The sequence below is a fragment of the Rattus norvegicus genome, chromosome 8, assembly GCF_036323735.1.
Source record: "Rattus norvegicus strain BN/NHsdMcwi chromosome 8, GRCr8, whole genome shotgun sequence".
Taxonomy (NCBI): Eukaryota; Metazoa; Chordata; class Mammalia; order Rodentia; family Muridae; genus Rattus; species Rattus norvegicus.
The window spans coordinates 42,469,228-42,492,431 of record NC_086026.1 but is presented as its reverse complement, the minus strand read 5'-3'; the positions used below and the strand labels follow the sequence as shown (position 1 = coordinate 42,492,431).

The 23,204-nt window shown below is 38.2% G+C and overlaps 1 protein-coding gene across 2 annotated transcripts; it reads left to right on the top strand.

Moving 5' to 3' along the window:
* The first annotated feature begins 661 nt into the window (after positions 1-661).
* On the top strand, positions 662-1,751 carry LOC103693040 (prostate and testis expressed protein 2-like). 2 transcript variants are annotated; one of them, XM_008766075.2, is made up of 4 exons: positions 662-713; positions 825-848; positions 1,148-1,288; positions 1,555-1,751. In XM_008766075.2, exons 1-4 carry the CDS (start codon positions 662-664, stop codon positions 1,749-1,751), a joined length of 414 nt encoding a protein of 137 aa, XP_008764297.1. The 2 variants fall into 2 exon arrangements, with proteins under 2 accessions (XP_008764297.1, XP_038938791.1); XM_039082863.1 differs by lacking the exon at positions 825-848.
* The last annotated feature ends 21,453 nt before the right edge of the window (positions 1,752-23,204 follow it).

Below are 23,204 nucleotides of genomic sequence, written 5' to 3'. Positions count from 1 at the left end.
CTTTGTTGCCTTGGCTTTATCATATTTGAAGGATGTCATGTAGATGCAAAGCTAAGACGTCCAGTTAATAAATCAATACAAATAAATGAAGAGGGAAAAGATTCTCTTCTAGTATGTGGTGGTTTGAATATGCCTGGCCCAGGGAGTGGCAGGATTAGAAGTTATGGCTCTGTTGGAAGAAGTAAGTCACTGTGTGATGGGCTTTGAGAGCTTCCCCTTTGTCTTTGGAACAAGATTTAGAACTCTTGGCTCCTCCAGCACCATGTTTTCCTGGACAGTGCTTCCTGCTATGATGATAATGGACTGAACCTGTGAGCCTGTTAGCCAGCCCCAATTATGTGTTGTTCTTTTTAAGAGTTGCCTTGGTCATAGTGTCTCTTCACAGCAATGAAAATGGTAACCAAACCACAGTATTAACTGATGCCTTATGATTGATCCAATAAAACATTACAAGGTGTCTCTGTAGGCTTAGTACCAAGTGATTGGAGAAATATAAACACAGACAGGATGTACCCTCTTCTTAGAACATTATCAAAAAGATTCAGTTGGTTTGACCTTAAATTAATGATTCTCTCATTCTATTTGGATGCCTGAGGGCAGATGATAGAAATAAATATAGCTGGAACCTCCTGGTAGGAACTTGTCAGAAGGAGGCACAATTATGTCCCAGAAGCTTCTGCTGAGTGTTTCCATAATTCTCCTCATGGACATAGGTAAGGCTTGGACAGAGAGGAGAATATTAGGGTGTAGTAGGAAGAGATTAGTGTACTTCAATAGGGTTCTGCTATGAAATTATTTAAGATGAATTTTCCTTCTCTTCACAGGAGAAAGAGTGGTGACAATTCGCTGTACAGTATATTTGGTTTGCATTTATTGGAAAAAATCATACTACCACAAGAGAAGGAATTCTTGAACCTTTTACATACTGTCTCTTTCCATATCTCACTCACTACTTCGGGTGTTCTTTCTATAGCTTTGATTTGTAGATGACTGGGGAATTCTTGAAGGGAATCGTTGATGTCATTAATAATATCAGGGGGGATGGGGTATGAGTGCCAAATTTATTCTCACTGAGTGTGTATAATATTGACTTTCTAAAGTAGTTGTTTTACATAGATCTAACCTTTAAAATCTCCCTTTCCTTTAGTTATTAAAATTTGTAATCTATGTTCTCACCATGATGGGTTCGAATGCCGCACTGGCATGAGATCATGCTGGAAGTTTGACATATTGCCAGAAAACAGGACTTGTACCACAGAAAACTATTATTATACTGACCGTTACACAGGTAAGCAAGTCTTTGAGAGATACACACAAAAATGTTTCCAATAATACAAATTTTGGAATTAAGGTGCAGAGGGAAACTTGGATCCCAAGGTTCTGAAGTCACAGACTAAGGCATGGCTCTGGTGGAAGACAGGTTTTTTGGATGACTATAGCTAGAGATATATACATGAGATGCAGCCACAGCCCTGGGCACATAATGTACTTCAGAAAAAAATATGAGGTTCTAGAGGGAGGCATGTTGATAACATTTGTTTTTCTTCTTTTTAGGGTTAAACCTTTTTCGTTATGCAAAACTTTCATGTAGACCCTGTGCACCTGGAATGTATCAAATGTTCCATGACCTCATGAGAGAAACATTTTGCTGTACAGACAAGAACTACTGTAATGATGGCACTGCTAACTCAGATATCTCATCATTACTTATACAGGATAAGAGGGAACAGAAAGAGTTGAATGACGACTAACATAATGAAGATTTAAACACCAAATGCCCCTGTGTTCTTGACATTTATGAAACCCAGGCCCCATACTTCCCTCTGTGTTAGTAAATCTTCCAATGCAAAATCAGTCTTTTGCATTTCCACATTTTAATTAATATTAAAGAGAAAATCCACAGGTTACACAAACCTCAATTCTTTCTTCTGGTGAATGTTCCAGTTTTGTCTCTCTGATGCCTCCTAGTTTACTTCATTTACCCTTATATTCTGATGTTCGACTGTGCTAAAAACACCATTGCAAAAATGAGCATTTTCTAATGGATCTTCATACAGAGGATCAAGGAAAACAGACTACAAAGAAACAGGGCCAAGGAATCATATTTCCAGAGGAATGACTGACAGAGGATAAAAGAGGTAGTAGAGGGAGGGTTTGTATTACTCAGAGCTGGAAAGACAATGAGAAATTAGAAGGCTTTCTGAAACTTAAATGCAAGGAATAGTCTGTATATTTGTTAAAGTCATAATACCTACCATCATTTTGGGGAAGTCATCTGGCCATAGCTATTCCTGTCCACTCATCCCTTAGCCATGGTATTTCTATTCACTTTACTATGTTCTCAAAATAAAAGACAAGTATGTCAAGATGAAAAATTAGCTGAGGACTAGTCACTTATTCTTATTTGAAGAGGCATGTGTATGATATTAGTCTTCAGGATGCTTGAATATAATATTGCATTTAGGGAATCAATGATGAGATGTATGTTTTAACTATCAACATAGCTTTGTAACAGAAAATGTAATGATAGAAAAAGAAGTTTAGAAATCTCCTGTAACTTGAAAACATAATTAACCTTTTACTCTATATTTATCAGCCACTCTTTCTATATTTCCTTTGTTAGCATGTGAACTCTTCCACGTTTTAGAGTCTGAATACCTGACTATATTTTAACCATGTAATCACATACACAAAATCAATATTATCTCCAATATAGCAGTAGTATTCCTCTTGAGTTTAATCATTGTGGTTTCTTATTAATATCTGCCAAATAATATTTAGAAAAATAAAATATTTATATCTCAAAGGTATTTTCAAAACACTTAATGTATAATTAAGACAGTATTTGTCCAACTATAATAATATTAATAATAAAATAGAAATTAGAATTTAACTTCATGTCACATGGGAAATATTAAAGATTCCTTCGTTGGGATTTGAATAATTATTTCATATGGACAGAATGGAGATACCAACAGTAAGTTCCCAAGATTAAACAATTCCTAGGGAAATTAAATGTGTATACTCATTGTACAAATAATTATCCAAGGAAAATAAAAATGATGCTGAAACAGAAACTAAAGGAAAACTTTAAAGTAGAGAAGAAATACAAAGTAGATAGTGATGGAGGTAACTGACAGCAGTAAGAGAAAGAAAGAGACCCCTGAGTGAAACAGAGAAGTAATGAGCAGTCAAGCTTGAAGTGAAGATCATTACCCTTTTAGATAATAGCCTTAGACAAAATAAAGATAAATCCACAAATGCCCATAATGCAGTTTATTGGGTTCGCTGACTGAAGCATAGTTGTAAATGCTATGAAGACCAGTGGATTCCAATGATTTTGTTCATAAAGATGTGCATTTACAATGCCCATGACAAAAGTAATTTTATCTAAATTTGAGAGAGAGAGAGAGAGAGAGAGAGAGAGAGAGAGAGAGAGAGAATAAATTTTAGGTGTGTTACCAGCATTGATGGCATTATCTGGACCATAAATCACTGAAGAACACTACTATCATCACTTATTTATAAGATGGTGAGAAAATAAATCTTATTGAGAAACCAAGTAGGATTATTCAATTCACCAATAAAAAGATATAGACTAAAAAACTGGATATGTAGAGAGAACCCAGCATTTTGCTGCATACATGAAACACACCTCAGTGACAAACACAGATACCACCTAAGAGCAAACGGCTGGGAAAATTGGTTCCAAGCAAATGGTCCCAAGGAACAAGCTGGAGTAGCCATTATAATACTGAATAAAATCAACTTTCAACCAAAACTTATCAAAAATATAAGGAAGGACACTTCATACGCGCCAAAGGAAAAATCTACCAAGATAAACTCTCAATTCAGAACATCTATGCTCCAAATGAAAGGGCACTGACATTCAAGAAAGAAACTTTACTAAAACTCAAAGCATACATTGCACCACACAGTAATAGTAGGAAACTTCAACCCACCACTCTTATCAATGGACTGATCATGGAAACAGAAGTAAACAGAGACACAGAGGAATTAACAGAAGTTATGAACCAAAAGGATTTAACAAACATCTACAGAACATTTTATCCTAAAATAAAAAGAATATACCTTCTTCTCATTACCTCATAGTACCTTCTCAAAAACTCACCATATAATAGCTCACAATGCAGACCTCAATAGATACAAGAAGACTGAAATATGCCCATGCATTCTATCAAATCACCATGGACTGAGGCTAGTCTTCGATAACAATAATAAAACAACAACAAAGAAAAACAACTAGAAAACCCACATGCAAATGAAAGCTGAACAATGCACTACTCAATGATATTTTGGTCAAATAAGAAATAAATAAAGAAATTAAAGACTTTTTAGAATGTAATGAAAATGAAGGCACAATATACTCAAACACAGGGGACACAATGAAAGCAGTGCTAATAGGATAACACACAGCTCTGAGTGCCTCCTCACTAGCAGCTTGACAGCATACCTAAAAGCTCTAGAACAAAAAGAAGCAAATACAACCCAGAGGAGTTGATGGCAGGAAATAATCAAACTCAGGGCTGAAATAAACCAAGTAGAAAAAAGGAACTAAACAAAGAATCAACAAAAAAAGGAGCTGGTTCTTTGAGAAAAACAAGAAGATAGATAAAGTTTTATCCAGAATAACTAGAGGGCACAGAGAGAGCATACAAATTAACAAAATCAGAAATGAAAGTGGAAACATAACAAAAGAATTTGAGGAAATTCAAAAAATCATCAGATCCTACAACAAAAAAACTATATTCAACAAAACTGGAAAATCTAGAAGAAATGAACAATTTTCTAGAGAAATAACAGTTATCAAAGTTAAATCAGGATCAGATAAACCATCTAAACAGCCCCATAACTACTAAAGAAATAGAGGCATAAAGAATAAAAGTCTCCAACCCAAAAATACCCCAGGACCAGATGGGTTTAGTGGAGAATTCTATCAGACCTTCATGGAAGGCCTTTTCTGTCCAAACAATTCCACAAAATAGAAACAGAAGGAACACTGACAAATTCCTTCTATGAAGCTACAATTATGCTTAAAAATAAACCTTACAAAGACACAAAAAAGAAAGAGAATTTCAGACCAATTTCCATTATGAATATTAATGCAAAAATAATCAATAAAATTCTCGAAAACAAAATTCAACAACACATCATGATCAAGTAGGCTTCATCTCACAAATGCAGGGATGGCTCAATATATGGAAATCCATCAACATATCCACTATATAAACAAACTCAAAGAAAAAAACCTCCCGATCATCTCATGAGATGTTGAGAAAGCATTTGACAAAATTCAGTAACCTTTCATGTTAAAAGTCTTGGAAAGATTAAGAATTCAAGGCCCAGACCTAAACATAGCAAACTAGTAGCAAGCACCAAACTAAATGAAGAAAAACTTGACAATCTCATTAAAATCAGTGATTAGACAAGGCTGACCACTCGCACCCTACTTAGTAAATATATTACTTGAAGTCCTAGTCAGGGCACACGGACAACAAAAGGAGGTCAAAGGTATGCAAATTGGAAAAGAAGAAGTCAAAATATCAGGATTTGCAGATGACAAGATAGTATACTTATGTGACCCAAAAGTTCCACTAGAGAAATACTAAGCCTGATAAACAAATTCAGCAAAGTGGTTAGAAATAAAATTAACTCAACCAAATCAGTAGCCTTCCTCAACTCAAAGGATAAACAGGCTGAGAAAGAAATTATGAATATCACACCCTTCACAATAATCACAAAAAACCATAAAATACCTTGGTGTAACTCTAACCATGCAAGTGAAAGGTCGATATGACATGAACTTCAAGTCTCTGAAGACAGGAATTGAAGAAAATCTCAGAAGATTGAAAGATCTCCCATGCTCGTGGATTGGCAGGATTAATACTCTAAAAATGGCCATCTTGTCAAAAGCAATCTACAGATTCAATGAAATCATTATCAAACTTCCAATTCAATCTTCATAGAGTGAGAAAAGACAATTTGCAAATTCATATGGAATAACAAAAAACCCGGGATAGCAAAAACTATCCTCAACAATAAAAAAATTCTGGGGAAAATCAACATCCCTGTCTTCTAGTTTTTTACAGAAGAATAGTGATTAAAAACTGTATAGTATTAGTAGAGAAACAGGCAGGTAGATCCGTGGAATAGAATTGAAGACCCAGAAATGAACCCACACACCTATGATCACTTGATCTTTGACAAAGGAGATAAAATCACACCATGTAAAAAAAGATAGCACTTGAAATAAATGATGATGGTTCAACTGGAGGTCAGCATGTAGAAGAATGCACAATTGACCCATTCTCATTGGACTATACAAAGCCCAATTCCAAGTGGATCAAGGACCTCCATATAAAACCAGATACACTCAAACTAATAGAAGAAAAAGTGGGAATAGCATTGAACACATGGGCACTGGGGAAATTTCCAGAAGAGAACACCGATGGCTTGTGCTCTAAATTGAAGAATCAACAAATGCAATGAAATTGCAAAGCTTTTGTAAGGCAAAAGACCCTGTCATTAGGACAAAATGACAACCAACAGATTGGGGAAAAAAATCTTTACAAATCCTACATCCCATAGTATAGACATCTATCAAATATATACAAGGAATTTAAAAAGGTAGACTCCAAAGTATCAAATAACACTATTAAAAGTGGGATACAGAGCTAAATAAAGAATTCTCAGCTGGGGAATATCGAATGGCTGAGAAGTACCTAAAGAAATGTTCAACATCCTTAGTCATCAGGGAAAGGCAAATCAAAACAACTCTGAGATTCCACCTCACATCAGATAGAATGGCTAAGATGAAAAACTCAAGTGACAACAGATGCTGGCAAGGATGTGGAGAAAGAGGAACACTCCTCCAATGTTGGTGAGATTGCAAGCTGCAAATTAGTCTAGAGGTTCCTCAGAAAATTGAACATATTACAACCTGAGGAACCAGCTATACGATTCCTGGTCAAATACTCAGAAATGCTCCAAAAAGAAAAAAATGCTCCGAAGAGGAAAACTCATAGCTCTGAGTGCCTGCAGAAAGAAACAGGAGAGAGCATATATCTGTAGTTTGACAGCACACATAAAAGCTCTAGAACAAAAAAAAAAAAAAAAAAGCAAATACACCTAGGAGAAGTAGAAGGCAGGAAATAATCAAACTCAGAGCAGAAATCAACCAAGTAGAAACAAAAAGGACTGTACAAAGAATCAACAGAACCAAAAGTTGGTTCTTTGAGAAACTCAACAAGATAGATAAACCCTTAGCCAGACTAACGAGAGGACACAGAGAGTGTGTCCAAATTAACAAAATCAGAAATGAAAAGGGAGACATAACTACAGAATCAGAGGAAATTCAAAAAATCATCAGATCCTACTACAAAAGCCTATATTCAACAAAACATGAAAATCTGCAGGAAGTGGACAATTTCCTAGACAGATACCAGGTACCAAAGTTAAATCAGGAACTGATAAACCATTTAAACAACCCCATAACTCCTAAGGAAATAGAGGCAGTCATTAAATGTCTCCCAACCAAAAAGAACCCAGGTCCAGATGGGTTCAGTGCAGAATTCTATCAGACCTTCATAGAAGACCTCATACCAATATTATCCAAACTATTCCACAAAACTGATACAGATGGAGCACTACCGAATTTCTTCTATGAAGCAACAATTATTCTTATACCTAAACCACAAAAAGACCCAACAAAGAAAGAGAACTTCAGACCAATTTCCCTTATGAATATCAACCCCAAAAAATACTCGATAAAATTCTTGCAAAGCGAATCCAAGAGCCATCAAAATAATCATCCATTATGATCAAGAAGGCTTCATCCCAGGGATGAAGGGATGGCTTAATATATGGAAAACCATCAATGTAACCCACTATATAAAGAAAGTGAAAGATAAAAACCACATGATGAGATCATTAGATGCTGAGAAAGCATTTGAAAACATTCAACACCTGTTCATGATAAAACTCCTGGAAAAAACAGGAATTCAAGGCCCATACCTAAACATAGTAAAAGCCATATGAAACAAACCAGTAATTAATATTAAACTAAATGGAGAGAAACTTGAAACAACCCCACTAAAATCAGGGACTAGACAAAGGTGCCCACTCACTCCCTACTTATTCAGTAGAGTTCTCAAAGATCTAGCCAGAGCAATCAGACAAGAATAGGAGATCAAAGAGATACACATTGTAAAGGAGGAAGTGAAAATATCACTATTTGCAGATAATATGATGGTATACTTAAGTGATCCCAAAAGTACCACCAGAGAACTACTAAATCTCATAAACACCTTCAGCAAAGTGGCTGGGTATAAAATTAACTCAAATAAATCAGTAGCCTTCCTCTACACAAAAGAGAAACAAGCCAAGGAAGAAATTAGGGAAACAACACCCTTCATAATGGTCCCAAGTAATATAAAATACCTCAGTGTGACTTTAACCAAGCAAGTGAAAGATCTGTATGATAAGAACTTCAAGCCTCTGAAGAAAAACATTGAAGAAGATCTCAGAAGATGGAAAGATCTCCCATGCTCATGGATTGGCAGGATTAATATAGTAAAAATGGCCATTTTATCAAAAGCAATCTACAGATTCAATCCAATCCCCATCAAAATACCAATCCAATTCTTCAGAGAATTAGACAGAACAATTTGCAAATTCATCTGGAATAACAAAAAACCCAGGATAGCTAAAACTGTCCTCAACAATAAAAGGACTTCCGGGGGAATCACTATCCCTGAACTCAAGCAGTACTACAGAGCAACAATGATAAAAACTGCATGGTATTGGTACAGAGACAGGCAAATAGACCAATGAAATAGAATTGAAGACCCAGGAATGAACCAACACACCTAGGGTCACTTGATTTTTGACAAAGGAGCTGAAACCATCCAATGGAAAAGAGATAGCATTTTCAGCAAATGGTGCTGGTTCAACTGGATGTCAGCATGTAGAAGAATTCAGATTGATCCATTCTTATCACCCTGTAAAAAGCTTAGGTCCAAGTGGATCAAGGACCTCCACATCAAACCAGATACACTCAAACAAATAGAAGAAAAAGTGGGGAAGTGTCTCGAACAGACGGAAACTGGAGAAAATTTCCTGAACAAAACACCAATGGCTTATGCTCTAAGATCAAGAATCTACAAATGGGATCTCATAAAACTGCAAAGCTTTTTTAAGGCAAAGAACACTGTTGTTTGACAAAACGGCAACCAACAGATTGGGAAAAGATCTTTACCAATCCTACAACTGATAGAGGGCTCATATCCAAAATATATGAAGAACTCAAAAAGTTAGACTGCAGGAAGACAAATAACCCTATTAAAAATGAGGTTCAGAGCTAAACAAGGAATTCAGAGTTGAGAAATATGGAATGGCTGAGAAGCACCTAAAGAAATGTTCAACATTTTTAGTCATAAGGGAAATGCAAATCAAAACATCCCTGAGATTCCACCTCATGCCAGTCAGAATGGCTAAGATCAAAAACTCTAGTGACAGCAGATGCCATCAAGGATGTGGAGAAAGAGTAACACTCCTCCATTGTCTGTGGGATTGCAGACTGGTCTGACCATTCTGGAAATAAGTCTGTAGTTTCCTCACAAAATTTTACATTGCACTACCTGAGGACCCAGCTATACCTCCCTTGGGCATATACCCAAAAGATACTCCAACATAAAACAAAGACACATGCTCCACTATGTTCATAGCAGCCTTATTTATTAATAGCCAGAAGCTGGAAAGAACCCAGATGCCCTTCAACAGAGGAATGGATACAGAAAATGTGGTACATCTACACAATGGAATATTACTCAGCTATCAAAAACAATGACTTTATGAACTTCATAAGTAAATGGATGGAACTGGAAAAGGTCATCCTGAGTGAGGTAACCCAATCACAGAAAAACACACACGGTATGCACTCATTGATAAGTGGATATTAGCCCAAATGTTCAAATTACCCAAGATGCACAGAACACGTGAAACTCAAGAAGGATGATCAAAATGTGAGTGCTTCACTCTTTCTTTAAAAGGGGAACAAGAATACCCTTGGGAGGGAATAGGGAGGCAAAGTTTAGAACAAAGGCAGAAGGAACACCCATTCAGAGCCTGCCCCACATGTGGCCCATACATATACAGCCACCAAACTAGATAAGATGAATGAAGCAAAGAAGTGCAGGCCGACAGGAACCAGATGTAGATCTCTCCTGAGAGACACAGCCAGAATACAGCAAATACTTAGGTGAATGCCAGGAGCAAACCACTGAACTGAGAATGAGACCCCCATTGAAGGATTCAGAGAAAGGACTGAAAGAGCTTGAAGAGGCTTGAGACACCATATGAACAACAATGCCAACCAACCAGAGCTTCCAGGGCTTAAGCCACTACTATTCATGGACTAACCCTGGGCTCCAACTGCATAGGTAGGAATGAATAGCCTAGTAAGGGAACCAGTGGAAGGGGAAGCCCTTGGTCCTGCCATGACTGAATCCCCAGTGAACGGGATTGTTGGGGGGAGAGAGGTAATGAGAGGAGGATGAGGAGAGGAACACCCATATAGAAGGGCAGAGGGGTTAGGGGGATGTTGGCCTGGAAACCGGGAAAGGTAATAACAATTGAAATTTAAATAAGAAATGCCCAATTCAATAAAGATGGAAAAAATAAAATAAAATAAAATAAAGAAATGCTCCAATAGATAACAAGGACACATGGACCACTATGTTCATAGCAGCCTTATTTATAATAACAAGAAACTGGAAAGAAGCCAGATGTCTTCCAACAGAGAAATGGATACAGAAAATGTGGTGCATCTACACAATGGTGTACTAATCACCTACCAAAAACTATGACTTCAGGAAATTCCTAGGCAAATGGATGCAACTAGACAATATCCTGAGTGATGTAACCCAATCACAAAAAAACACACAAAGTATGTACTCACTGATAAGTGCTTATTAGCCCAAAAATTTAATTTACCCAAGATACAATCCACAGACCACATGAATCTCAAGAAGGATCAACAAAGTACAGGTGTTTCAGTCTATCTTAGACAAAGGAACACAAATGTTCATAAGAGGAGATATGGAGACAAAGTTTTGAACAGAGACTGAAGGAATGGCTATTCAGAGCCTGCCCCAACTATGGATCTAGCCCTTATAAATGCAACCACCAAACCCAGACAGTATTGCTGATATCAAGAAGTACATACTGACAGGAGCCTGATGTAGCTGTCTCATGAGATGCTCTGCCAGAATATGACAAATACAGAGGTGAATAATTGCACCCAACCTTTGAACTGAGAATGGAGTCCTCATTGGAAGAGTTAGAGAAAGGATTGAAGAAGCTAAAGGGGTTTGCAACCCCATAAAATCAACTATACCAATCAACCCGAGCTTGCAGGCGCTGAATCACCATCCAAAGAGTACACATGGACAGACCCATGACTCCAGCTGCATATGTAAGAGAGGATGACCTTTTTGGGCACCAATCTGAGGAGAAGCCCTTAGTTCTACTGAGGCTATACCCCACAGTGTAGGGAAATATCGGGGCAGAGAGGCATCAAGGGGTGGATGGGGGAACCTCCTCATAGAAGAAGTGAGAGTGGAAATGGGATAGGGAGTTTATGGAGAAACCTGTAAAGGGGATAATACTTGAAGTGGAAATAAAAAATGTCCAATAAAAATGAATAAAAATATTTGAGAGAGCATACACTAACAGCTTGTCAGCACACCTGAAAGCTGTAGAATAAAAAGAAACAAATTCACCCAAGAGGAGTAGATGACAGGAAATAATCAAACTCGGGGCTGAAATCAACCAAGTAGGAACAAAAAGAACTATACAAAGATTCAACAAAACCACAAGCTGGTTCTTTGAGAAAGTCAACAAGATAAAGAAACCTTTAGCCACATTAACCAGAGGACAGAGAGACAGTATCCCAATTAACAAAATCAGAAATGAAAACAGAGAGATAACAACAGAAACTGAGGAAACTCAAAAAATTATCAGATTCTTCTACAAAAGCTTGTATTCAAAAAACTGGAAAATCCGGATGAAATGAACAATTTTTTAGACAGATACCAGGTACCAAAGTAAAATCAGGATCAGATAAACCATCTAAACAATCCCATCTCCCCCAAAAGAAATAGAAACAATCATTAAATTCTCCCAACCGAATAAAAACCAGTACCAGAGGGGTTTGGTACAGAATTCTATCAGACCTCCAAAGACCTAACACCAATACTCTTCAAACTATTCCCCAAAATATAACAGCAGAAACACTACCTAATTCATTTTTCTGAATCCACAATTGTGTTTATACTTAAACCGCATCAAGACCCTACAAAGTAAGAGAACTTCAGACCAGTTTCCCTGATGAATATCGATGCAAAAATACTCAATACAATTCTTGCAAACTTAATCCAAGAACACATCAAAATGATCATTCTCCATGACCAAGTAAGCTTCATTCCAGTGATGCAAGTATGGATCAATAGATGGAAATCCATCAACATATCTACTATATAAACAAACTCAAGGAAAAAAAACACATGATCATTTCATTAGATGATGAGAGAGCATTTGACAAAATTCAACACCCCTTCTTGTTAAAAAGTCTTGCAAAGATCAAGAATTCTAGTCCATGCCTAAACATATTAAAAGGAATATACAGCAAACTAGTAGCCAACATCAAACTAAATGGAGAGTAACTTGAAACAACGCCAATAAAATTGTGGACTAGACAAGGCTGCGCTCTCTCTCTCTCTCTCTCTCTCTCTCTCTCTCTCTCTCTCTCTCTCTCTCTCTCTCTCTCTCTAGCTATTCAATATAGTACTTGAAATCCTAACCAGAGCAGTTAGACAACAAAAGGAGGTCAAAAGGATTCAAATTGGAAAGGAAGAAGTCAAAATAGCACTATTTTCAGGTGATGCAATAGTATACTTAACTGACACCAAAAATTCCACCAGAAAACTCCTTCACCTAATAAACAACTTCAGCAAATTGTCTGTATATGGTATTAACTCAAACAAATCAGTAGCTTTCCTCCACTTAAAGGATAAACAGGCTGAGAAAGAAATTAGGGAAATGACACACTTCACAATAGTCATAAATATTATAAAATATCTTGGTGGAATTCTTACCAAGCAAGTGAAAGATCTGTATGACAAGAACTTTATGGTTCTGAAATAAGAAATTGAAGATCTCAGAAGATGGAAAGATCTCCTATGCTCGTGGATAGTAAAAATAGTAAAAATGGCCATCTTGCTGAAAGAAATCTACAGATTCAGTGCAGTCCCCATCAAAATTCCTACTCAAGTCTTCATAGACTTAGAAAGAGCAATTTGGAAATTCATTTGAAAAAGAAAAAAAATACTGGATATGGAAAACTATTCTCAACAAGAACGGTACTTCTGAGGTAATCACAATCCATGATCTCAAACTGTATTACTGAGCAAGCATGTTAAAAACTGCATAGTACTGGTACAGAGACAGGCAGGTAGATCAATGGAAAAGTATTGAAAACCCAGAAATGAGCCACACAGGTATGGTCACTTTATTTATGATAAAGGTGCTAAAAGTATACAATGGAAAAAAGACAACATTTTCAACAAATCATGCTGGTTCAACGAAGTCAGCATGTTGAAGAATGCAAATTGACCCGTTCTTATCTCCTTGTATAAACTTCAAGTCCAAGTGGTCCAAAGACTTCCACATAAAACCAGATACACTGAAACTAATAGAAGAGAAAGTGGGGGAAAGCCTCAAACATGTAAGCACAGAGGAAAATTTCCTGAACAGAAGACCAAGGGTTTATGCTCTAAGATGAAGAACTAGCAAATGGAATCTCATAAAGTTGCAAAGCTTCTTTAAGGCAAAGGACACTGTCATTAGGACAAAACAGCAACCAACAGATTGGGAAAAGGTGTTTACCAATCCTACATCTGATAGAGGGCTAATATCTAATATATACAAAGAACTCAAAAAGTTAGACTTCAGAGAACCAAATAACCCTATGAAAAAATGGGGAACAGAGCGAAACAGAGACTTCTCTACTGAGGAATACCGAATGGCTGAAGAGTACTTAAAGAAATGTTCAACATCCTTAGTCATCTGGGAAATGCAAATCAAAACAAATCTGAGTTCCACCTCACACCAGTCAAAGTGGCTAAGATCAAAAACTCATGTGACAGCAGACGCTGGTATGGATGTGGAGAAAGGAAACCTCCTACATTGTTGGTGTGATTACAAGCTGGTACAACCACTCTGGAAATCGGTCTGGAGGTTCCTCAGAAAATTGGACATAGTACTACACGTTGACCCAGCTATACCTAGACATAGGTATATATTTGGCTCCTAGACATAGAGCCAAAAGCTGCTCCAACCTATGACAAGTACACATGCTCCACTATGTCCATAGCAGCCTTATTTATAATAGGCAGAAGCAGGGATGAACCCAGATGTCCTTCAACTGAGGAATGGTAACAGAAAATATGGTACAGTTACACAATGTAATACTACTCAGCTATTAAAATCAATGACTGCATGAAATTTTTAGTTAAATGGATAAGTGATATTAGCCCAAAAGCTTGGAATACCTAAGAAAAAGTCACAGATTATATGAATCACAAGAAGAAGCGAGACCAAAATGTGGATGCTTCATTCCTTCTTAGTAGGGAGAACAAGGCACTCATGGGCAGAAATACAGGAACAAAGAGTGGAGCAGGGACTAAAGAAAAGGTCATCCACAGACTCTCTGACATGGGGATCCAGTCTATATGCAGCCAACAAACCTAGTCATTATTGCTCTGCCCAGAAGTGCTTGCTGACAGGAGCCAGATATAGGTGTCTCCTAAGAGGTTCTGCCAGAATCCTACAGATATAGATGAGGATGGTTGCAGCTAACCATTAGACTGAACAAGGGGACCCCAGTGGAGAAGTTAGAGAAAAGAATGAAGAAGATGAAGGGGTTTGCAACACCATAAGAACAACAGTATCAACCAACCAGACCCCACCAGAGCTCTCAGGGACTAAACTACAAACCAATGAGTACACACGGAGGGACCTATGACTCTAGCCACATATCTACTAGCAAAGGATGGCATTGACTAGCATCACTAGGCAGAAAAGCCCTTCATCCTGAGAAGGCTCATTTCCCCATTGTAGAGTAATGCCAGTGTGTTGAGGTTGGAGTTGGGTTGAAGTGGGAGCATCCTTATAAAAGCAGAGGTAGAGGGTAGGGGGTATTGGAGAGGGGGATAAGGGGATAACATTTGAAATGTAATATATAAAATATTCAAGAAAAATAAAGTACATATATGTAACAATAATTAATCAAAAAGGAGATCATGATATTGAAAGAGAACAAGGGAGGTTTATAAGGAAGTATGGAGGGTGGAAGAAGAAGGAGAAAATAATGTGATTATATTATAACTTCATTAAATAAAGCAATTTTAAAAGGATCATTTGTTGCATAGTATCTTGATTAGAAAAGCAATAGTACCTGCTCTATGCTTACCTGGATGGAGAAGCACAAGCCATTCAGGCCAATCAGCACCCTATCTTACTCTTGTGTAGGTGCAGAAAAAGCATGAGGGAAAGCACAAGGTGACCAGACTGACCAGGCACCACTATGAATAAATGAATATGCAATGTAGAGTTGGGAAAGGTTGAAGAGCAGAGCAGTATATGTGCTGTCCCTGGGTGGACCTGGAGATGTGAAAGTAGTGACAGGTGTTGAGAGAATGCTGAAGTGGACGATAGAATGTACAATTACCCAATAGGGTCAGTGGAGTAGTATATAGTAGTCTGGAGCTTATGCAGCTGCAGATGTCTGATTGCCCTGAGTCTGTGCAATGACAGAAACCTGAGATGAGAATTGGTTACTTGCTGGATTGAACCTACTTGAAGGACCAATGTGGTCCATGATATTATTGAGGGCCATGTATGAGTCAGTGGTTCTGATATGGCTAGGAATCAAGTTGAGGTCCAAGGCCCATATGAGTACCAAGTATCATGTGGATGTCTATGGTCTATGCCCCAGCCTGAGGCTACTGGTAATGTCTAAGTCTCTGCTGCTTCTGGGTACCATGTCTGTAGCCATGGTCCTACTTTAGCCAGAATTTGTGTTAATGTCTCTAGCCTGGGGCATCAATGGAAACCACTAACTGTGCTACAGTCTGACACCATGTTGATGTTTATGGGCTATGCTGTCTATGGGCTATGCTGTCTCCAGTGATTATATTAATGTGAGTGGGCTGTGCTGCCACCTGATGGCATGATGATGTCTGGGTCCAGACTGTCACCAAGGGCCATGTCTGTGTTCATAGTCCTACTGCAGACAGAGGCTGTGTTGATATCTGTGGCCGACATCATAACCAAAGGACATGCGGATAACCAAGGCTATTTTGGGGTCCAAGGGCCTGCTATATCCAGGGTCTGTTATGATGTCTGTATCCCACATTATCACTGAAGACTTAGTAAATGTCAATCATATAGCCTAATGATATGTTGATATCTCTGGGCTATGCTGCCATTTGGGGCCATATTGATGTGAGTGGCCTGTGCTGCCATATTGATTTTTCTGGTCTAGACTACAAGGAGGGGCATATATAGAATGACTTGTAAGTGAGTGGGAAAGAGTATATAATGTGAAATTCCCAAAGAATCAGTAAAAATGTTTTTCTGGAAAACCAAAACAAACAAAAAGGGGATAGTAGATGAATCTCGGAAAATCTAAATGGCCATGAAAAAGTTCAGTGAGTAAAGACATTTGCCACCAAACCTTGTGGTCTGAGTCCAATCCCTAGATTATACACATAGTTTCATTTGGTGATAAGAATGTTTTCACATTGAGGTTGTGTTGAACAGGTCAGTGAGGCTAGTGGTGACTGATAGAGCTGGATAGATGAGAGCTCTTGTGAACAGACAGCCTGAGTGATAAGGGGAACAAATGAGAAAAATCCCAGTTGTCAAAGTGCAAAATTTCAGCTTCCTGGAATCTATCCAATATCCATAAGCCATCTACTAATGATCCACAGTGAAAAGAACAATTTCTTCTTCATCAGGAGATGAAGCATCACTGGTCAGATAAGAATAACCTATCTCATTGCATCAGGTAATTGAAGAACACAGCATTTCATGATAAGAATTAAAAGAAACTAGGTCTCTAACTCCAGGAATGATATGGGATACAGGAAATATCTAAACAATATGTACTAATCCAAGAAAGGACACTCAAGTGTCTTTAAAGAACATTCACATGTACTTTCTTCTGTCATGGGACTAGCCAGTGCTTTACTGCCAGATCCCCAGAATTTCCATAATCTCCATACATATATAAAGCCCCCCCTCTTGTGCTGAGAACTAGAGAAGATACTAATGACAGTGAGTGATGACGGAGGTAGGTCTGCATTCCAAGGGTGAAAAAAACAACAATAATTTGTTTATAGTTTTTATGACAACATAAAGATTAAATTGAATTAGCTGGATTTTCAATAGAGTATATCAATAAATCTGGCTGGCAACTGAGAAAAATTTATAGAGGTGGTCTTAGGAGGTCCCTCTATTATTTTGTATGGTAAACTCAACATAATCTTGAAGCCACACCTAGATACTTCTTCACAACCTTCCAGAAAATTTCTATCTGCTTGTTTTTCATACTTTTAGTGTCCTTATAAATATTCATTTGTTGACAAGTTGTTCTAGTTTCTTTGAGTCCTTTACATTAGATTTTTGAATAAAGGATAAATATATTAAATAAATAATCTTATTTTCTACCTTAAGAAGTAGGATAAACAAGAATAAAAGAAACCCAGATAATGAGGATGGAGGCTAAAATAGAGATACAAATGGAAATAAACAAAATACTAAATAGAAAAGCAACTGGAAGCTTTCATGGCTTTTTAAATGACAACTTGACACAAGTTAGAGTCATCTGAAAGGACCTCAATTGAAAAAAAATGCTACCATCGTATCCAGATGTAGGGATTTTCTTAAATAGTTGATGAGTAAGGGTCTAGTCAATCATGGGTGGTGATATTCCTGGGTAGGTGGTTCTGGCTTCTAAAAGAAAACAGACTAATTAACCCATGAGGAACAAGCCAGTAAGCAAAATCCCTCCATGGCTTCTGCATCAGCTCTTACATCCAGGTTCTTTCTCTGTATGAGTTTCTACCCCGACTTCTTTCAATGATATACTACAGTATGGAACTGTAAGGCAAGTAAACTGTTTCCTTCCCAAGTTTCTTTTGGTCATGGTGTCTCATTACAATGGCTTACTGGTGAAACAAATACACTGTATTTACAGAGGACCTGAGTTCAGTTCCCAGAATGCATGCATATACATATATGTATGTATGTATGTATGTATGTATGTATGTATGTATGTATATATATATACATATATATAATTTCTAAAATAGCAAACTTGAGAATTCAGTGAAAACAAGCATTGATTCTTTGAATAACTCAACATAAAAAGATGTTAGCACAGTTCATCAAGCTAAGAGAGAGGGAGAAAAATGTAAAATTTCTTGAGGTTACAGAAATGTAACCTTGAGAATGAAAGATAGTATGTTTCTGACATTACAGAGGCAGAAAGGACTATAAAAAATGTTATCAATATTCATACACAATTTAGATAACTAGGTGAGATAAGCATGGTCCTTAAAAGATGAAATTACCTGTATTTATATATGTATATGTATATATACCAGCATGTAAAGTGAACAGAAATGTGTTAAGAGACAAGTCTGGGCATGAGACATGAGTGTATTAATAAGAAAATGTTTTTACAAACTACAGTGATATACATAAATTAATATGAGATGTTCACAAATATAGAAATATTTGATTCAGAGCGAGTTATAAATTTTAAACACATTATTTTGTATTAAATACACTGGTGTTTAAAAATTTAAAAAAAAAAGATAAAATTACCAAATTTACTCAAGAAGGAGCATAAATATAACCTAATTAAAGTAAAGACTTAATTAACCTTCAAAAGAATCTACAAAGAGAAGTTCAGGCTTAGGCAGTTCCATTAGTGGATTCCAATGGATTCAATGCTTCAAAAACTTTAAAATACAGACAAGTATGGAAGTCTTGGCAATTCTTTATATAGGGACACTGTGGCCCCATCAGTAAATCAGAAAAATACATAGGAAAACTAAATTTTAATTTGATTAGTGCATGTAGCCATAAATACCATCAAAATACACAAAAATTTGATTGCAGTCAAATTTATTTAAAAATATTATATATGTTGATCAAAAGAGGTTTATAATCAGATTAATTCAGGATATAAAATTTAGCAATGCAATCTGTCTTAATAAAATAATTACATGAATTTTCAGGAGCCAATTTGCCTGCTTCTGTAGAAGTCTGTCAGGCAGAGTCAAGGCAGGTCAGAGTCTGCTGGCAGATTTCCTGGCTGATGCATGGAACCATAAGAGGGACTACCCCTAAAGTTCAAGACAAAGGACTGAATGTTTTATTAATCTTGGTGAAAGGAACAGGGATGCCTCTGGATAGGAACAGATAGTCTATATGCATCAGCCTTTGTCTCTGCTAGATTGTGACTTTGTTTCCCATGATACTGTAACATATATAAAGGCTATAAGAAATACATTTGGGGCTGGCAAAGTATATAGACCTGCAGCTCTTCCAATTTCTATCTTTTGCCTCTGAGTTTTCTTTTCCATTTTTCCTATAATCATCCTCACCCTCCATTCAGAAGACTTCTCAACTTCACACCAGCTTGACTGATGCAATGAATAGCATGAGTATCAAAAGCATAGCAGCAACAACAGAAATAGATGAATGTCCTGTAAAGGGTCATGAGATTTGTGGCCCAGGGCAGTGGAGCACATACTCTTTCCTCAACTCACTAGCCATCTTACGTTCTTGGAGCTTCCCTCTCTTAATGGCCTGTCTCTAATTCTGTTTAAAAAAAAAAACCAACTGGACAGCACACAAAGAATAAGAGGCTTTGAAATGCTCTGACACATGTAGGATGTCTGTATCACACTCCTCCCTCTTAAGGATCATGCAGAGGTCTATAAAGAAGTGAACATAAAATCTCGCCCCTACTGAAGAAGCTATTTGCAATTGAGAGTTGCTGGGACAGAGAAACTCAGACTTCTTTTACAAAGTGATAGTGGGCATATTAATCACACTCTAAGGAAGACCCCCATGCTGAAAAATAGTTGGCCAATAGAAATTGGGCCCTCTAGTTTGTTTTTACAGAAGAGAAATAAAATGAAGTTGTGGGCTCCATGGGCTCTGCCTGATGCTTATCATGAGTCTCTGCATTTCCCTCCATCGAATGCTGGATGGAACCTCTCACGAGACAATTACACTAGGTTCCTGTTTGCAAGCAGTGCAAAAAAATCATTAATAGGATCAAGAGTTGACTCTCTCACATGGGATGGGTCTCAAATTGAACTAGTCATTGGTTGGCTGTTTTTTCAGTATCTACTCCATCTTTATTCCTGCATATCTCATAGGAAATATAAATTTTGGACTGATGTCCCTCTCCTCATTTGGAATTCCTCTCTATCTATGGGCGGTGGCCATTTTTGCCTCTATATCACCTTCTAGTAGGAATCTAGACTAGGGTCACCCCTGTAGCCTTGCAGTATCCTCTCCCATCCCAGGCCTCCAGCCAATCACAAGAGATGCTCACCACCAACACCCCCATCAATTTCCATTCTCATTCCCAGGCCTCTCATACTCTACTTCTCCTCACATGTGATCACCATTCCCATTTTATACCTCACCTCCTTTCCTATCTAGTTGCCTCTTTCCATCTATCATCCATAACTATTTAGATTCCCCTTCTGAGTGAGATTCACTCACCCTTCCTTTGGACCTCCTTATTACACAGTTCCTTTTGGTCTGTGGATTGTAGCACGGTTATCCTGCACTTTATGGCTAATTCCACTTATAAGTGAGTACAGACCATATGTGTCTTTGTGGCTCTGGGTTACCTCACTAAGGATGACATACACATACTCCATTATTTTGCCTGAAAAATTTGTCTTGTCTTTGTTTTTTATTTTTTTTTTTTGGTTCTTTTTTTTTCGGAGCTGGGGACCGAACCCAGGGCCTTACGCTTCCTAGGTAAGCGCTGTCTTTGTTTTTTTATAACTGAATAGTATACCATTGTATAAACATACCGCATTTTCTTTATCCACTTTTCTGTTTTTGTAGCTTTTGACATTTCATTAAATGTCTAGGTGTGTGGAGTACAGATGTACTTATATGATAGAAATCTTGGTGACCAATCATAATTTATATTTCCATTTATTTTGGATTTGTTGACTTTCTTTATTTCTGTTACCCCCCCCCCCCCAGAGAGCTTGTTCAGCTTGGATTAGATTTCTTCCTAGTTCCTTGGCACAACCTGGGATGCAGCAGAACATTCACTTCTTGGGACCTTGAAATGAAGATACTTTGACGATAAAACCAAGATGGGCAGTAGATGAGAGGCAATCAGCTTAACCAGGTGAGAAAAGGGAACGAGTAGCACCAGAAGTTTCCTCAGCAATCAGTGGCAGGTCAAGCTTGGGAAAGAAGCTCTGAGAATACTCTGGAGATACAGTCAAATCAAAGAAAACCAAGCTGGTTGCTGCCGCTGCAGAGAGCCCATGGGCAGCACCCCACAAGCGAACTTGAGCCTCGGGACCACAGGTAAGACCAACTTTTCTGCTGCAAGAAAGCTGCCTGGTGAGCTCGGGACACACGGAGGCAGAATTCCTCTAGGACCGGGCACGTCCTGTGTTTACCGGAAGTCCCACACTCGCGGATCCCGACCTGCAGCAGCTCTCTGATCCCAGACCCCATGAGAGAGAAACCCAACCACCTGGTCAGGTGGGCACTCCTGAGGCTGCAGAGCAGAAGAGACCACCAACACTGCCCACCCCTGCCCACATCCCTGGCCCAAGAGGAAACTGTATAAGGCCTCTGGGCTCCCGTGGGGGAGGGCCCAGGAGCGGCAGGACCCCTGCCTGAGACACCGCCGGAACCTGAAGGAAACAGACTGGATAAACAGTTCTCTGCACCCAAATCCCGTGGGAGGGAGACCTAAACCTAAAGAGAGGCAGACAAGCCTGGGAAACCAGAAGAGACTGCTCTCTGCACAAACATCTCGGACGCCAGAGGAAAACGCCAAAGGCCATCTAGAACCCTGGTGCACTGAAGCTCCGGGAAGAGGCGGCGCATATCTTCCTGGTTGCTGCCGCTGCAGAGAGCCCATGGGCAGCACCCCAGGAGCGAACTTGAGCCTCGGGACCACAGGTAAGACCAAATTTTCTGCTGCAAGAAATCTGCCTGGTGAACTCAAGACACAGGCCCACAGGAACAGCTGAAGACCTGTAGAGAGGAAAAACTACACGCCCGAAAGCAGAACACTCTGTCCCCATAACTGACTGAAAGAGAGGAAAACAGTTCTACAGCACTCCAAACACACAGGCTTATAGGACAGTCTAGCCACTGTCAGAAATAGCAGAACAAAGTAACAGTAGAGATAATCTGATGGCGAGAGGCAAGCGCAGGAACCCAAGCAACAGAAACCAAGACTACATGGCATCATCGGAGCTCAATTCTCCCACCAAAACAAACATGGAATATCCAAACACACCAGAAAATCAAGATCTAGTTTCAAAATCATATTTGATCATGATGCTGGAGGACTTCAAGAAAGACGTGAAGAACTCCCTTAGGGAAACACAGGAAAACATTAATAAACAAGTAGAAGCCTACAGAGAGGAATTGCAAAAATCCCTGAAAGAATCGCAAAAATCCCTGAAAGAATTCCAGGAAAACACAATCAAACAGTTGAAGGAATTAAAAATGGAAATAGAAGCAATCAAGAAAGAACACATGGAAACAACCCTGAATATAGAAAACCAAAAGAAGAGACAAGGAGCTGTAGAAATGAGATTCAACAACAGAATACAAGAGATGGAAGAGAGAATCTCAGGAGCAGAAGATTCCATAGAAATCATTGACTCAACTGTCAAAGATAATGTAAAGCGCAAAAAGCTACTGGTCCAAAACATACAGGAAATCCAGGACTCAATGAGAAGATCAAACCTAAGGATAATAGGTATAGAAGAGAGTGAAGACTCCCAGCTCAAAGGACCAGTAAATATCTCCAACAAAATCAT

Coding starts and splice junctions, on each gene's coding strand:
- LOC103693040 (XM_008766075.2), top strand. CDS start 662: ATGTCCCAGAAGCTTCTGCTGAGTGTTTCCATAATTCTCCTCATGGAC. Junction 849..1,147: donor AAGAGTGGTGACAATTCGCT/GTACAGTATATT, acceptor CCTTTCCTTTAG/TTATTAAAATTTGTAATCTA. Junction 1,289..1,554: donor TTATACTGACCGTTACACAG/GTAAGCAAGTCT, acceptor TCTTCTTTTTAG/GGTTAAACCTTTTTCGTTAT.